This window comes from Empidonax traillii, unplaced genomic scaffold (genome assembly GCF_003031625.1).
Source record: "Empidonax traillii isolate 1590-97213 ecotype Southwest subspecies unplaced genomic scaffold, ASM303162v1 scaffold419:size1009643, whole genome shotgun sequence".
In the NCBI taxonomy this organism is placed as follows: Eukaryota; Metazoa; Chordata; class Aves; order Passeriformes; family Tyrannidae; genus Empidonax; species Empidonax traillii.
In genome coordinates this window covers 228,545-246,782 of record NW_020955612.1, presented here as the reverse complement: position 1 = coordinate 246,782, position 18,238 = coordinate 228,545, and the positions used below count along the sequence as shown (strand labels likewise).

At 41.7% G+C, this 18,238-nt stretch overlaps 1 protein-coding gene across 3 annotated transcripts in view; it reads right to left on the bottom strand.

The window, feature by feature from the left end:
- Window positions 1-15,324: 15,324 nt before the first annotated feature.
- The window catches only part of RALGPS2 (Ral GEF with PH domain and SH3 binding motif 2), a 96,293-nt gene continuing 93,379 nt past the window's right edge, over window positions 15,325-18,238 (bottom strand). For all 3 annotated transcript variants that reach the window (XM_027894174.1, XM_027894175.1, XM_027894173.1), the window contains 2 exons: window positions 17,158-17,249; window positions 15,325-15,373 (listed from right to left, as the gene is read on the bottom strand). In XM_027894174.1, coding sequence (XP_027749975.1) covers window positions 15,344-15,373; window positions 17,158-17,249 — 122 coding nt within the window. In that variant the 3' untranslated portion in view covers window positions 15,325-15,343. The remainder of the gene's footprint in view (window positions 15,374-17,157; window positions 17,250-18,238) is intronic.

Below are 18,238 nucleotides of genomic sequence, written 5' to 3'. Positions count from 1 at the left end.
TTACTACATAAAAAGTGAAAAAAAAAAAAACACCAAACCCAAAAGATAGAAAACTGCAGTCCAGTGTAAATCATGATGGGACACTGATAATAAACGAACCTTTTTCATGCCAGATAAAGCAACAAATTCTCATTTTACACACCAAATAATTTATCCTCAGCCAGAAAGACACTCAGTCAGACATTCAAACAGCCGTCTTTGTACACACAGAGAAGCTGCCAAGTCTCCATACTTGAATGATCTCATAGACTCTGGAAAAAAAAAAAAAAAAAAAAAAAGACAAACAAAACATTTTACCATACTAGCTGAATACCCAGGGGTAGAAAAGGATTGACTTGAAAGCATTTAAGTGGTTTGGGTCCTAGTACAGATCTGCAGACAAATGTGGGGAAACAAAGTCACAGGGAAAAAAACAAACAAACAAACAGAAAAACCAGACCTAAGCAAAACCTCCTTTAAGTTTTCTGGCCTGTGAGAGTGCTGTCAATGAGGAAAAAACACCTATAAATATTTACTGTTTGGAGCACATAATGACAGGACAAGTGATAAATGCCTTCCCACGGACAGAGAGCAGGGTTAGATGGGATATTAGGGAGAAATTCCCCCCTGTGAGGGTGGGCAGGCCCTGGCACAGGTTGCCCAGAGAAGCTGTGGCTGCCCCTGGATCCCTGGAAGTGTCCAAGACCAGGTTGGACGGGGCTTGGAGCACCCTGGGCTGGTGGGAGGTGTCCCTGCCCACGTCAGGGGTTGGAATGAGATGACCTTCAAGATCCCTTCCAACCCCAACCATTCATGAAAATGTTTGCAGCAAATGATAAGCAGAGCTGGAGAGGTTAAAGTGTAGAGGCAGTAAAGTTTCCCTCGGAACCATCAGAAAAAGGTGATCAGTTTTCACCTACGATGCCTTTCCCTTGTGGTGTGAGGCACTGCTGAGTTCGGAGGGGGAGGAGAGCGGGGGACAGCACGGACACAAGCAAACAAGAGGACATTGATCCACGTGCTGCTACCGAGCAGAAATATCCGTGTGCAACCCCGCTGGCTTGGGCTTGGAGCTGAGCACAGATAGTTACTGAGCTCAGCCTGGTTCCCAGCTGTGTACACTGGAGCTGATCCTCCACTTGGGGAAATTTCCACAGCTCCATCGGCCTGTGAACGGTGACAATTTTACCAGCTGGACACCGGCTACGTTCGGGGTTTCCAAAAACACTGCGGTGCCTTTCGTGGTGCCCGTGTGGAACCGGCCCTGCAAGAGCCCTCGAGGTGCATCTCACACAAGACATGGACATGCAGAAGTCTCAGGGTTAAACAGCAGCTGATGGGCCTGGATTTCAACTGCACCAGTTGCTGGGTCAGGATGGGCTCAACTTCCAAATGTGCCACATACTCAAACTAACTCCCACTTGACAAGAGGGATTAAACAGCCCATTATAGCACTGAAAATCATGTCTCTGCAAGTTAAGCCAGGCACCAAATATGCATAACTAACCTTAAAAAAAAACCAACAAAGCACCACACAGGCAGAAGTCACTTGCTTGGCCTCACAGGGTGAATGAACTGCACCACATGGACAAATAGCAGGGAGCGTCATAGAGAGATAATGTGGATTTCCTTGAAGCCTTACATCCTCTTATCTACAATTTAACTTGGTGTCTCCCCATACTGCTTTCCACGGATGAGGAAGGCGACCTCAGATGTGAGACTCAGCTCTGTCTCAGCATCCCTCACCCCATCCAGCCTCTCCAGCATCCCACAACATCCACCCACGCCACCGGACCGGCACCCCACACTGCCGTGTCTTGCGTGTCTGGTGCGTGGGGTACGACCTCAGCTCTGGGTCTGTGTGGGAATGCCCAGCCATGCAGGACCAGCCCACCCCCTGCACACCTGCAGGCTCTCCACGCTCAGCCCACAGCTCTGGAATCTCTCTCTCCAGTCCTCTCTGCATAAATCAAGCAGCAGGGAGGCTCAGAAACATGACGAATGCGTTGGCTGGAATATCTCCTGCTGTAAAGACACAGGAGGAAGGGGGATACTAAACTAACCTTGCCTTGGATGGAAAAGCAGCTGGAATTTAATGTTCTTGGAAGCCAGCCCTGGCTGTTCAGACATGGATCTGCCAGGGAAGTCCCCAGTGGAGGCATTGCTCATTCTCCAAAACTAAAACGTCAAGAGAAAGCACTGGAAATCATTAAGGACTCTGTTCAACGTGTCTTGAACAATCTCAGGCAGGGTAGGAGGAGAAAAAAAAAAGAGCCTCTTGATCACTAACACAACAAATTCTCAGTGTTAATATAAAACAGAGGGGGGAATCATCAGCAATCCAAAGAGGAATTTTGCTTAATTGTGTCAATCTGAAATGATCCATCAAACCAGCCTTAAAAAATGACAAGAAGGAAATGGAAAATAAGAAAAGATAAATAAACAAAAGTGTGCTTGGCCTGGGCTTTCAGGGTCTTCACTATTACAGCCCACCCTGTGCAACTGCCCTGCACCAGCTACAACCTCCGACACATGGCAAAGTGAGCTTGGGCACCAGGAACGCCGAGAGGGGGAGAAAAAGCGTGGCTGGGGTTTAATCCCACAAACCAATTCAGACACAGGCACCAACTGGAAACACAATCCTGGAGCTGGTGCTTCCCAGCCCTTCCAGGGGGAGGGAACATTTTCTGACAGGTGTTCTGCCTCTCCAAGCAGTTGGCTGCAGTGAGGTGCCCTCTAAGTCACAGCGTGGAAATAACACCAGGAATAAAGGGGACTAAGTCAGGCCCACTGAAAGAATTAAAAACCCATTGGCCATTTTTGGAAGAACAAAAGGAAATTTGGTAAGTGGCAGGTTAAACTGGATAGGGTTTTTTTCTTGCTTGATGGCTGAAAGATCTGTAATTCCTAACAAAATCAGGTTCTGTATTTCATGAGTTGGGTAAACTCGTTGCTCAGTGTTGGCTAAACTGGTTGCTTACTGTTGGCTGACCCAACAGGTGCCAGAAAGAATTTCTCTTTTTGTTCTGTGTGATCCAGAAAGCATTTGGCAATCTCTTTTGGATGAAAGCTGTAACAAGGAAAAACAAAAAAAAAAATTCATTGTTGTTCTCAACTGAAGAGTCAATCTCTCAGGAATCAACAAGGAAAGTGCTCCACATCAGCTAAACTTGATTTTTTTTTTTTTTCTAGTTAGGATCAGCAATGCTGGAAAGCACAGGTAACAGCATTTTCCTGAATGGACTGCTTTGAGTCTTGTGGCAACAGAAAAAATAGACTTTCTCTTATTCCCTGAATGCCTGGAAGGGTTCTGCCCAAAGGGCTGCTACAGAGCAGATGGCAGGGACAGGTTTTGGAGCAGGCTGGAAGATGACAACCAAAAGGATCCCCAAAAGCAGCCCTGAGGGTGTCCTGGCACAGCTACTCGACTTCCTTGGGAGCTGGGGAAGGAGGAAACAGGAGAAGCAGAAGCCTGAGGTACTTGAGGATTTCCCCAATTTGTTTATACACATGTACCAATGGACACATGCCAGCAGGAAAGATACATATTGCTTAAAAAAAATTAAAAAAAGAAGCAACAAAATGAGAAACAGCCTTTGTGCACTGGGATGAGACACCTCTTCCAGACCAGGCAGACACAAGCCACATTTATTCCAGTATCTAGCAGCATATATTGGGGTTGAATTGATGGAATTAAAAAAAAATAATAATTAAGTTTTATCCTCCCACATGCTGACTGGTATAGGAATTTTCATCTAAAGCAGCAGCAGATCACCAAGACAAACATCTTCACAGGGATTTCTTATCAAAAGTCACTTTAATACATTCATTTTAGTGGCAGGGAAAAAAAGCTCTCTACTGACACCACCAGAACACAATTTCCATTTAAAATGAGGAGCGTGGCAACTTCAGTTTTAATGGAGATTTAAGTGTGCTGGCACTGTCAACTAACTGTAAAAGCCACTTGAAGGCTTTGTTTCATTTTTAACTTAAAAAATAATACAGGAACAGGACACACTGTCAATGCTTTCACAGATCCAATCCCACTTTCCGGGTGTGCCTTACAGTTCTCCGTTCACATGACTTCAATTTGGGCTACCACAAGAAATGTGTTATGACTTCAAACCTTCAGCCTGATCTTTCAGGAAAAATTAAAAGAACATTTTTCTGTGGCTTGTAATTAATGACACAAAATCAACTGCACAAAACATCTGTTTGTCCATTTTTCTGATTAATGTTCTAATATCAGCAAAGGAATCAGAGTCCAGACTTGGAGAAGCTGCATCATTTAAATTTGTATTTTCAGAGTAGCTGATTATACCCCACCAAAAAAAAAAAACCAAACCCCAAACACTTAGGGGTTTGTTCCCCACTGCTCCTTTGAGGAGCTGCAGCAGGAACCTGCCCTCCTTGGGGGTGTGAAACCTTTTATCAGCAGCCAGATTATGCACATCTGTTCATGCAACAATATTCTCTTATTTTAGCTTTTTCCTTTCCATTTCTTGCATTCCAGTATATGGGTAAAGAGCAGCTTCAAGTTTCACAATGTGGGAATAATACATTTTTAAAATAATAATCTGAATTAGGAAGCAGATTTAAAACAGTAACATAACCTTAAAATATGAAGTGTCGTGTGCCTAAATGGCTCTTCTTAAGGAACCATGAGAAATTAAAATTCATCTAGTTACCAACATCCAGAACAGCATTGACTTAATCCAATTTGTTATTTCCTTGCCAGCAGCATATTTTTCCTTTACATCTAACTCCCTATTACATTTTCATTGCATATCCTTGACACTGCAGGAACAAATGCAGGGCTGATACCATCAGAGCATTCACTGTCATTATCTAACTAGAAATGACAGGCAGAACAACGTATTAAAGAACTTGTGCTGTGCTGAAGGACTGGATGAGCTCAAGGTGAACTGGTCTGATGCATCCCAAAAGCCTCCTTTGGAAGCTTTTCCCACATGCCCAGCAGGAGGAAAGAAAAAAAAAAAGCCCAGTGCATTTGCTGGTTTACCTTCAGCACTGAAAAAGCAGCATTTCAAGGATCAAACAGCAACACAAAGCACTGAGGTAGAGAAAATAATAAATGTATAAGCCTTGCAGGATTTGTTACCTCCTTTGACTCTTGAAAAGGACCAGAGTAAGTGGGTGAATTAAGAATTTTGTGTACTTTCCTTTTTATGCTTCGACCTAATAAACCATTTTTTCCTTTGTGTTTTTAAATTAACTATTTTACTCATATTTTCCCTGGCCACTTGTAGGCAAACAGAATGGCAAGAAGACCAAGGGGTTACCCCTTCTGAGACTGGCAGAAGCCTCAGCAGGAGCAGTGGCCTCTGTCACAGCTGTCCCAGTGCCTCATTAATCTTAATAAACCACTTCTTGGGAGCATGACTGATGTGCTATTGGAAACTCTTCAGCTCAGTAAGCTTTGTGTAGAGACTGGGTTTTTTTATTATTATTTTTGACATTATAAGCTCCTTTGGGTGCAGGAGATGGTTCTGTCTGCATGGAGCCCCACGAAACCCCTGGGCTTCCTCATCCACAGACACTGGATGAACAGCAGCACAATTAGTATGATTTAAACAAGTTCTTGTTTAGTAAATATTCATTAGATGCCATAGTAGCAGGCATGATATGTCTGTTTATAATGGCTAGGAGATATTCTCAGATATCCAAATGGCCAATGGATTTATCCTGAAAGGAACCTCACTCACAAATGACCTAACTGTGGTCTTCCAGTACCTGAAGGGAGTCCACAAGAAAGATGGAGAGAGACTATTTACAAGGGTCTGGAGTGACAGGATGAGAGGGAATGGCTTCAAACTGAAAGAGTAGGTTTAGAGTAAATATTTGAAAAAAAAAAAGATCCTCCCTGTGAGGGTGGGGAGGCCCTGGCACAGGTTGCCCAGAGAAGCTGTGGCTGCCCCATCCCTGGAAGTGTTCAAGGCCAGGCTGGACAAGGCCTGGAGCACCCTGGGCTAGTGGAAGGTGTCCCTGCCCACGGCAGGGGTTGGAATGAGATGAGCTTTAAGGTTTCTTCCAACCCAAACCATTCAGGGATTCTACGAAATGAAATGCAAAGCTGTGGGCAATAACCCTGTGTGCCAACATCCCATGACACATTTTGACTCCTAAAAGTAAGTAATAACACACAGGTGTCTCTGCCAGGATTTAAACCAAGATTTAAAGGAAAGCCTGGGTGTATTTCATATTGGCTCTGTGTTGATGAGTACACAACATGTTAGTTCTGCTCTTTATCCTCTTACATGCATAGCTTCTACCTCTTTTGGAAAAGAGGAAACATTAGCAGAAACATTTTCACTGTTAAGCCCTCATCATGTTGAATGACACTAAGAAAATGAAACTGTGATGATTTCAATACATAACAGGCGTCAGGAGTTACCTTACCTGGCTGAAAGTTCATTCCCTGCAGGCTGTAGGTTGAGTCCTTCCTCTGTAGCCTCTGATACAAGTGTCAGAGATGGGGAATAAGAACAAAAGCAGCACTGGTGTAACACTCTGGATTTAATACTGAAGGGGAGCTGATTACTGAGGTGAGAGTGACTCAGGCTTACCAACAGCTTACTCACAGTGTTTTGGGTGTGTAGTGCAAATCAAAAGTTTATCAAATGCTTGCCAACACCAAATATCCCCAAATCAAGAAATTCTAATAAATCACAGCTATCCCATTTAGACTGGCTTGCTTTGAGTAAATCTTAGATACGTGTTTATACTCATTAAAGAGCATCCTGCTGCTTCAGCACCAGGAACTCGAGATTTGCATTTGCTGTTCCCAGCTCTGTCATAAAACACTACTGAGCTACTCACACCAGCACCAATTTGTCTCCAAGCCACTGCTGTGGGACTGCTCCTGTTTGAGGCAACGGCTCCCTCTTCTCATGAGCTGTTTCTGTATTCCAGTCACTCTAAAACATTACATCTGCAGTCAGGCAATGAGCAACAGAGGCCACTATTTGCCCTTGACTTGCATCTTCACCAAGCCATGAATTAATCAAATGTTTAGGTGTACTGTTTGACTTTAAAACAGTTCAGGTCCTTATCCCTTTTCCACAACAGAAGTGAAACATTTTCCTACCTGAAAAGCAAATGGAAGACAGATCAGCACTTTGCTGCTGGCTATGTTAGTGTCTCTTTAGCTTCATAAATGGTGTGGTCTCATTTTGTGTTTGGTACACATAGACCCCCCCCCCACACACACACACTTTTTAAACCTGAAAAAAAATACACTTTCATGTTTCCCTTTGCAGGTCTCTTCGAGAGAGGCCCTTTTGAATGCCTCAGAATCAAGGTTTTATACACTGGGATTTTTCATCAGATGCCTGACATGCTCTGTCACACAATACACACTTCTTTTACAGGGCAAGATAAATTTACAGAGCAAAGTAATTTAGCAAAGGCTGGTTTTGCACAGCAGCAACAGTCTCTTGTACCAGCCCGGGAAGACAAGCTGAAGGTTTCATTTTGGATCTGAATTTTATCCTTAAGTACCAAATTGAACTAAAAATGAAAGAGGCAAACGCCAATGTAAAGATAAATATCACCCATGTAAGGATGTGCGTTTCAGTAATAATGCTCAATTTAAGTGAAAAACTAATAAAAATATTACTTACAAGTTGGAAGCATGGATGAAATCTTCTGTATTCAATTTATTTGCTGTTTTAAAAACCATCTCTCTCCTCTGTTCTGTCAAGGACAAACCCGTATCATCTGCTTACGTTTTTTGTTACCTAACATTCTCACTTCCAAAAACTAAGCTTAATATATATAAAAAAAGGGAGGATGGGAAGGTTTAGGGGGGAAATACCATCTCCTTTCATCTTAGTTGTTTCATACACTGTGGTTTGGTTTCTGCTTCTCCCACAGATGTGAATCCCTCTCCCCCCCACTGTGGTTCCTTCCCATGCAAAAAGATTAAAAAAAACAAAAGATGAGGTTCCAAAATCAAGGATATTTCAATTCTTTCAAAACATTCTTTCATAATATTTTAACATTCAGTTAATGGACTCAGCATATCTCCTTGGTAAAAGACAGCAGGAAGTAGAAATCATTCCACTTGGGAAGCAAGGAAAGATCAGGTGCCTTTCCCTCACCTGTGTCCTCACTCTGTGGATTGGAGGCCCTCTCCTGGAAACAGCATTCTGAGAGACAGGAGCGTAAGAAAAGAGGCAAAAGGAGTCCTTGATGTGTTCCTTGATTTAGGGGGAAAAAAAAAAATTAAAAGAAATACTCCAAAGAACTCTCTCTCCAACCACACAAAAAGAGCTTTCAAAAGGAATTTAAAAAAAAAAAAAAAAAAAAAAAAAAAAAAAAAAAAAAAAAAAAAAAAAAAAAAAAAAAAAAAAAAAAAAAAAAAAAAAAAAAAAAAAAAAAAAAAAGAGGAAAATAGAAATCAGCAGCTAATTAATTCTGTGCTTCCTTTCACACTACTGAGCACAAAACGTTTCCTCAAATTCAATAATCTGGAAATAAGAAAAAAAAAGGAGGGGGTTACCAAAAAAAATCTACTTTATTCCTTCTCTCTTCGTAAATACATTCGAAACGAGTTGTTCCATTCAGGAGAAAAGGAGAAGGAGCCCGAGGCTCCCCCTCTGACAAGCATTTCACAAGCTGACCCGACAGCATTTCCCCCCAAGGGCTGCACCATCCAGCTCAGTAAGGCTTCACAGAGTAACAAAGGCACAGAGAGGGGAGAAGCAGCACCGAACAAAGAGCAAAGGAAACACAAGGCTTTGCGTGCCATCCATTCAATCTTCATTTTTGGTTTATCTGCCGTGGAGTTGCTCCTCAAGAGCCAATCTGCCTGATCGCTGCTTTCAGCCCGTTTAAATTTATCACGTCTTTAAATACAGAGAGACAACTGAAAAGGATCTGATAAAGTACCAGGGAGAGAAAAACCACATCATTTAACAGAACAATCTCTGAGACCAAACATAAATCTCTTCAATGAACTGTATTTCCCTGCTAGTTTCTGGACTTCTTTTGTACCAGCAGGCAATGGTATCTTTATATACTTCATTTCAGAGGTTCATTAAAAAAACAAACAAACAAACACCAAAATTCCAGCTGATCCCAGAACCATTCCCAACGAACAGTCAAATTCCACACTGCAAAACCCGGCTGCGGTCTCGATGCAAGGAGTTTCAAGTGAGAAATTAAGACTTCAGACACAGGCCAATCTTTTAAATCATTTATTTCAGTAGGAAAGACTTTTGAAACCTGTTCTTCAATTCATTTCAACTAGCTTATGCAAACACACGATTTTCACACGCACACACACAGAGAATAAAGGATTAAAAAAAGGGTGAAGAGAAAGGCTAGAGGCCAAACTGCACATCCCTCAGCAAGATCATAGTGCAACCCCTCTATCCCTAGAACGCCTCACGCCAGCAGGGAACGTTAAAAATGGCTTGTGTTTACTGCATGACACCTCGATCCCCCTGCCCAGTGATGGTTGGTCCTTACAGGATTATTGTAAAACGTATCTGTGGTTTCCTGGTGCTTTTCCCAACTCAGCACAGCAGCATTGGAACGGATACGCTCCTGTACACGAGGAGCCAGAAGTGCCAGTAAGACAAGGCACCCCACAACCCTTTATTCCAACGTTTTAATCCATTTATACTGCTTTTCTGCCTCGCAGTTTCAGCTGTCAACAGCTTTGGAATGGTTAAGAAATTCCTTCAGGAATCACAGGGGAAGGCCGGAACCCACCCAAACAAAGAGCAATAATACACTGATGGAACACACAAAGGAAAAGGAGTATTCACGGTGCTTTCAGTCACTGCAGAGCAGGAGCAGCCTGACAGTCAGAACCATGCCAGGAGCTGCAGGAACTTGCATTTCATTTCATCTCCTGCACTTTTTTTTTTTTTCCCTTACTTCAAGAAAACTCATCAGCCCAGTTCTGCAACAGGCATGGCTGAGCTAAGTAATCTGTGGGTTTTTTTCTCCTTTCACCCAACCCTTCTACTCTCTTTGAAGATTCTTAGAAAGCATAAGACTAATTTGCAAATAATCCTTCTGACATCTGAATTTATAAAAAGACTGCATAAAAAAAACTGCTGTGTTTTTGTAAGGATGTATTCCAGGAAAACAAATATTTAATTGCATAAGAATAACACATTCTTTCTTTCATTTCCCCTTCCAAAGCTTCTGAAACCTTGCTGCTAGAACAGCCTCTTGCAGTTGTTCCAGTGAAGGGCAGTGCTCTCCACATAGTGTTGGCACCAGAAATACAAGATACAAAACTGAGCTTTTGGGATATTAAGACCAAGATTTATCCAAGTCTCCTCTTTCCCCAAACAGTTTTTTTCCTGTGGTGTTTATTTCACATTAGCAAAAAGCCTGTAAGGAATAAATCTTCTCATAAGAATGTTCTTCAGTGTTTACATCCAAACGGGAGAGAGAAAAGAAAGCTCCTTTTTAATAGCGTGAGCTCTTCAGCTCGTGTGGTCTAGACCATGACCTGGACTACTCTTTTCAATTTTCCCCCCTACTAAATCTACTCAGAGACACACCAAAATAAAAATAAATTAATTCTTAAGAGGTCTGAGCTACTTCTGACAAAAGCTGAACGAGCCCAAGCTACCAAATACCTCTGCATTTTTCCTAAAAAGAGGCTATACACACACAGGGAAAAAAAAACAAAAACAATAGTAAAGAAACTCAAGCAAAGCTATTTTACACCGACCAAAACAACTGTCTGAACAACTGTCTGCTGCAGAAATGCAACGACTGCCAGGAATGTCACCCCTTGGAGGACACAGCCTGCAAGGTCTGCCCTGGTGGGACTCTCAGCACGGAAATAAAGGAATTGGTCTCCAAGATAATAATAAGGCACTGACGAAAAGTCCTCCTCAAATCCAAGCACTCGCCCCCCCTGATGCACCACAAATCAGAAGGATGGGTTTTAAAGTACAAATTCCACGCCCACTCGTACAGATCCTTTCAGTGACAACTTTCCTGAGCCAAACCACCTCACGCCCAAGACGCTTTTAGAGAAAAGCCAAAGAAAAAGGGTAACATTTAAAAAGAGTAACAAAACTTTCACAGCTTGTCTTTGCAAGGAGAACAGGCAATTCACTGATGTGATTTAGTACCACTCCTGGGGTCCTGATGCTGCAGCACACAGAGCTGGCCATGGAAAAAATATTGGAACTACCAATGCTGGTGAGTTAGAATATCAAAAAAAAAAGGGACAAATAAAATCAAGAAAAATGCCACTGACAGAGCCAGAAGAAACAACGTCCCATGATTTACCTTATCTTGATTTGGATAAGATTTACTGCAGTTATCCAAAACCACAAGATCAAACTCGCCTTTCGTCACAAGGGACCTCAACTTCTCACGTGCCTCAGCAGCACAGAAACCTGCAACTGCTTCTGCTGGGAGGGAAAGGATCTGCTGTTAACATGTGTTATGTCTGATTCTAACAGAGGAGGACTATTGTTGGAAATGTATGAATTCAAACAGAGGAGGCTGATGTTGCAAGATTAGATTAGATGAATTCACTTCCAGTGAGCAACAGACAACTAATAAAACCCTGCTGTGGTTTTTAATTCCTTCTTCTGCTCCCAGGATGTTTTCAAATGGGCACACTTCCCTAAACACAATTTTAAAGCTGGGTGCTAAAGCTGGTTCATTAAGTATTTATGTGCATTCATTTAGTATTTGTAGTTTTAATGCCTATAACTTGCACCTAAATACTTAATGAATCATAACAGCTTGAATAACACTCCTCTGGCATGAAACATCTGCAAAATGAAATACGTGTCTGGGATGAGCTGTGTTTATCCAAACTATCAGGATTTTTAACAAAATAAATCTCCTTATTTGCTTTCTAAGAACACTGGGATAGAAGTCAGGTTTGAAAAACCCAGCCAAAAGTAGCACAGATTAAATAAGAGTTAGCAGTGAGTATTCAACCACCAGTGCAATGTTATGTGTTTCTAATGCACTGCATCAGCTCCATAAACCAGACATTCCCTGGTTTTCAATCTTTCCCAAAACTTTCAGTTTAGCTAAAAAAACTGGGTGGCTGTCAGATGATTCACATTTACATGTGAAGTCTCACTGGAAGATCTACACTGAATAATTTTTTGCTCAAATGCCACCAAAACAAGGAATTGCAATGGGCATCTTTAGTTTCAAAATCAAAACATTCAGAAAAAAATAACAGTGACAAATATCAGCTGAAGTGTTTCAGCAGTTATTAACAAGATAAAGAACTAGAGCCACACTTTGAAAATAAAAAATCAAAGTAAACCTGCCAACTGTCTGAAGCAGTCTGGATGACAGTCTTACCTGAACACCATGAGCTCGTTGCTGTCCTTGTTTTCTCAGCACTAGTTTCAGCTATTTAATTTTTTTAACTCCCTCTTTTATTAAAAAAAAAAAAAAAAAAGAAAAGAAAAGAGCATTACTACGTTCTTTACAGTGCCTATGACTTGTTCTGTGTCTTTCCAAAGCTGAGCTGAGGCAGCTTTCCCTCAGGGAACAAACCCTCCCCCTCTTTCTGAGCACCATTTATCTTCAAACACATAACGTGACAACGTTTCTGTGTTGCCCTGTAGGGCAACAACGGGAAAGTAGTGAACTACTCATTGTAACAAGTGCCAAAAATGCTTTCTGTGTTGTCATTACTCGCCCCAGTTATTATGGCCACGCGTTTTAAGGAACTCCTCCCACAATATTCCATCTCTCCCATGAACCTCCCGTGTTGGAGGGTGGAAAGCAAGGAAGAGCAGGAGGCCTAAGGACAGTGTAAACTGGGAACAGCAACAATTCATTAAAGGATGATTTGTGAACTGCTTTCCCCACCCTCCTCCTACCATAAACCCTAACTCAAAACAGCTGGAAAAACACAAAAAAAACCCCCAGTAATAAATGACACGTCCTGACCTGGCTCTGTCCTTAGCAAAGCTGTGTGCTGTCAGGCTGTGGCTCCCCGGTGCATGTTTCCTCTCACTAACAAAAAGAACAGATACAGTTATGCTGCAATGAGCCCAGAATAGCTTATTTAAAAATTCAGAATCCACAGGCTTATGGCCCGCAACGCTTAAAAAAAAAGGACGCACCTTATTAAAAAAAAAAACAACAACAAAAATCCACTCAGTTGTTGAGAAAAAAAACACACTAAGTAATTCTTTAAACAGGAAAAATAAACCCCAAAACTAAAGTTGTGCAAAGTCTACTAAATAACACTGCTGGCTATGAAGATGTTGTCCTTACTGCACACCCAACATGGGTAAAGCTGGGAGATGTGTGAATTGCAGAGGGATTCAGCACAAGCAACCTCTTCCCAAAGTTCACGACTTCAGGGTCAGAATAGGCTATTCAATGCCCATAAAGAAAAAAAAAATCACAAACAGCAACAAGAAAACTGCAAAGGGTCTCAAATTCTCCGAGTGTTTGTGGTGTAATTCCGACAGAAGCATCTTTCTACTGTTTTCTTTCTACCAAGAGCCAATTCAGAACAATTCCTGGAAACATAAACCAGCCTGTTACCCTTTACATCACCAAGTGGTTGGGGTTTGTATGTTTGGTTTGCTGTTTTGTTTTTTCTGTGAGACTGGATTATCCTTCTTTTTTGCCCGCCAGAAATCAGAAATTAATCATTTCTATAACGAGATTAATTTGACTCTGGAGAAAAAAAAAAAAAAAACAACAAAACAAGCCAGCCCAAAAGTGAATTTATAGGCTTCTACTCAGATGCAATAAACAAACTATACATTTCCAAAATAACAACTACCAGTAGAAACCTTTATTAGATAATCAGAGAACTCTGAAACAGACTGGTAGGTAGCTTGTTTCTTTTTTAAAAAGGAGAATTCATGGTGGAATCTGCAAGCGTATTTACGGCCACTAAACCACAATGTCAATGGAACAGTTACTAGTTTTTCACAAACTTCAAAGTTCTGATATCGGAGTCGTATCTTGGGACAACATTTCCTTGCTTTACAATGATCATAATTTTTGGAGATTAAAGAAAGACTAATCATCCAGGAAGCTAGCTGACGTCAAGGAAACCCCAAGAAAGCAAGAATCAAAATCTTAAGCATCAAACACACACATAAAGCAACAGCTCCCTTTTTACAATCGTAATGTTTTTCTCTGTGAGTAATTCCAGTGACCAAGAATGATTCCTGCCAAGGATAGAACGGTCCCACACCTTTTCTCTCCTTAGGTTATCCTACCTTCTAATAAATTAGTTATTTGCCTGAAGATTAAAAGAGCTTCTGCACGTAAGGTCTGCTTTAGGCCATGTTATCAACACCACACGACGTCAACTACTTCGACCAAGACAGATACTAAAATCAATTATTGCCAAATGAGAATGTGAAAGCTTTGAAGTTGTGCCTCTATCTTCTTTAAAATGTCGATCTTAAGTGATATTATGAAACACCACACACTAACAGTGGTCCCTAACTGGTCATTAGCAGACACCCAGAGAAGGAAAGCGTCTCGGTGAGCTGTACCCGGGTGTTGGTGTTTTGTCGCTCAACTGGTGCCTGTGGGAGAGCCACAGGTGTAGAAACAAATGGGAAGAAAACACTCAGCTCTGCCCCAACAACGCTTTCAGTTTTGTGTGTTACACACCCCCCCTGACCACCCCAAACCGTGTGTTTTTAACCAGGAATGAGGTCCTGACGTACCAAAGCAGTATTCGGTGTGTAAGTGCTGCTGTCGGGCTCCTGTGCAGGACCAAGGTTTGCAAACTCACTGCTGTTTCAAACTTTATACCTGTAGGTCTGAGAGAAATAACACTGCTCCAGGCTGAGAGTGCCTGGGACAAGCTCCCATCCACAACTCCTGGTAGAGTCTAAACAGCATCTCTAGGACACGTAGTACCTCTCTGACCCGGTTCGTACACAGCTTTAGACACAGCTCTTAAATACCAGTTTACCTGTTTTCTTAAGAATGCCTAAAAAGGTGAGTTATTTTCAAAATTAGTATAAAGTTAAAAGAAACTCAAACTAGCTACAATCTACTGAACTCAAGCACAGCACCGCCAGAAGTTTCACACACACTATTTGGTGTTTCGTGTTGGTTTTCCTTTCACTCTTTAAGGCAGTGGTTTCCACAGGTCAGTTCAGAGAACATAACGAAGCGTGGTCCATGGCAATTCATGTTGCAACTCCATTTTTCATCTGGGGGACTCTGCCCCCCAGCCACGAGTGGTTTTGTTCAGGGCTCCAGAGTTCAGAGATCGAATGGTCAGGCTCTGTTCTGGCACAGATACAGCTGGCACGTTTTTCATCAGGACCTCCTTCTCAGTTGTGAGGTGGTTCGAATTGGTCTTTTTTGTTTTGTTTGTTTGTTTGGAATTAGCCTGTTATTCAAAGGTCATCAAGTTGGCAGGAACCTGAAAACAAAAATTGAAATGATAGAAGAATTTACTTCCAAGTATCAGCTACTTACATTCAACTGTTTCACAGCTTAGGCACCTGTTCAAATGCACATTGTTCTGCCTCCAAAAGAGGGAAGGAGGAATGAAGCTATCAAAACATACCTAGAACTGTAGAAAAACCCAGGTATAACCAAAAAAAAAAAACTGTTTCAGGGGCTACAATTTTATTATATGGCCACAGAACTTATTAACTTCAACGACACTTAGAGATTTGTCACCAAAAGAACCGTAACATGACAAATCTCAGCACCGAACTACACAAGCCCCAGCTAGAGAGTTCTGGGCACACTGAGCAGCGATTGATGTAGGCCCTCTAGTATTTTTGAGATTAATTTAAAAAAAAACGAGGCATAAACACTTGCCTGAGTTTTTCCCATAAGAAACCTGAATTGTCTGCTGCAGATATCACTCCCTTTCATGAAGATTAAAGCTAGTTTGCAATACATTAGTTTATAGTCCCATTTCCACCCCACCCATCAGGAACTTGCCTGACAGCAGCATCTCTTGTTTACTCAGGTTATTATTAAAGAGCCAGCACATTCCTGATGACAGTCAATAAATACCCATCTGGGTCAGATTTGAAACAAGCACTTCTTGCTTTGCATCTGGTCCTGACGGGTCCCTTCCAGCTCTGCATATTCTGTGATTCCACGATTTATCATTTACCTGTAGGATGCTCAACTGGGCTAAAGTTTCACCGTTAAAATCAAATATAGTCCCTGTTAAAATAGTTCCCAGTATTATTCAGCTGGGTAGGTGTTTATATTCTATTGAAAACACATTTAAACATCCAATTTTTCTAAAGAAGCCACACTGCTAACAGCATTAAACAGTATTGTTAAACCTTACTGAGTAACACCCTGTCTTCAGGGGGCAGCTTTCAGGCTTGCCTGGAAGTCACCACTTGTTTGCATCACTTTGCTACTATTTGCACTATCCCCACATTCTCCAGCCACAGGAACACCATTTCCTCTCCTCTGCACTGTCTCAAATACCTTCACAGGAGCTTCTGCAACCCTCCTTGCTCCTTCAGATCTCTCTCACAAGCAGAACTGAACAAGAAAGCACTGAAGGATGCGGGAAGGTCTTTTTGGTTCCCCTTGAAATTCAGTGGTGTTTCTGCTCTGGGAACTCCATAAACAAATGTGCAACGGAAAAAAGGAGAGTTCAGGGAGACAAAGTAACTTAAAAAGGATTTTGCTGATGAAAAGGGTCAATAAGAATTTATATGGGAACAGCATTTAATAGGGGTTGGAGCAGTCTGTCTTCCTTTTTGATTCATGGAAAATGCTACCTTTGCTATCAAAGACTGCAAAATGTACCAAGGACTAAACTGCTGTTTATACATTTTAGGAATACATAACAACCAACAGAAAATAGGCACGTCCGTGACCTGAAAATAACGTCACTAGAGGAGAGTTACCAGGAATTGATATTGAATTCTTCATTTTACAGCTCTTATGTAACTGTACAAACAGCCTCTTTCAAATGGGCAGCACAAAACCACTGCCACTTGGACAGGTATTTTAGAGCACTCCTTCCATTTCCCCAATTGCTTTAAACGAGCCTCAAGATAGCCCCAAATCTTCCTTCACTGCCACAGAGTTTGCAGAGGGACAATTGCAAGCTCAGGGTCCGTCGCTCCTCACACAAAGCCCTCCGTGACTGCTTGGGCAGCTCGAAAATCCATCAGTTCTGAGCTCTTAAAAGCTCATTCCACCCCAGCACCTCGCTCTCACCTGTTGTCTGTTGCTTTGGCAGGCAGCACTCAGGTGTTTGAACCAGAGCATTGCATTCATTCTGTTCCCAGCTTGAAATTTATACGAATTTCCTAAGTGAGAAAGAGAAAAAAAAAAAAAACCTGATGAAGATACACAAACAGTGCTATGCACTTAAATCCTACCCTTATTCAAATACCTCGAAGTTAAGATATTATGAGAAGATTTAATAACAGAAGGTTCATATAACTTTACACTTTGGAATAGGTGCAATTGTTTGACCTGGTGAGGAGAGGTTGCAGCTTCCTGCCTTCCTTTCCAACATTCTAGATTTCAACTCATGCCAGTATCAACTAGGAAAGAACAAAACATTCCTCAGAACCACACAAAAATGTTTGTGCTCATTGCCACTATTGCAATTTGTTTACAATACTGTAATTTTTTAATGAAGTGCAAGATATCACCGAAACACTCCCTGGAGGGCTACACTTGAAAATGTTGGAATATTGTTCCTGAACATACTGATACATTTCAGAGCAGCGTTTTCAGTGCCTGCTGTTACCAAGTGCTTGCTCAGGTTCATCAAGGTCACGTGTTACACAAACTTTTCAGGTTGCTGTTGCAGAGTTCAAGCTGCCAAGCATTCAGAATTTACACCTCGTATCCGTGGCGCTAAAGTGGATGTTTGGAAATGAAACATACTAAGACTCGAAGCAGACAAAGCAATAAATAACTTTAAGCTCCTTTATCAGGACTTCTGACGATGCTCTTTCTGCACAGTGCTATGGAAAAGTAACATTTTCTTCTGAGTTTAAGCTGAAACCAGGGTGCTGTGCTGGAGTGCTGGGAATCCACAAAACAGCCAAGAGCTCTTAGGGCTTTTTTTTCCTGGTAACGGCACTATATTTGAACAGATGGTTTGATTTTTGGTTTGTATTTGAGAGGAGAAGGGACTGGTCAAGCAGCTGGTATAAGCTGAATCCCTCTTTTTATTGTTAGTTCCATTTTCACACATGTGAAAATGCCTCAGTGCTCTAAATATAGTTTGGAAGAATGCAGAGGAATACTTCCAATAAAAATCACAACTGGGGTTGTTAAGGGA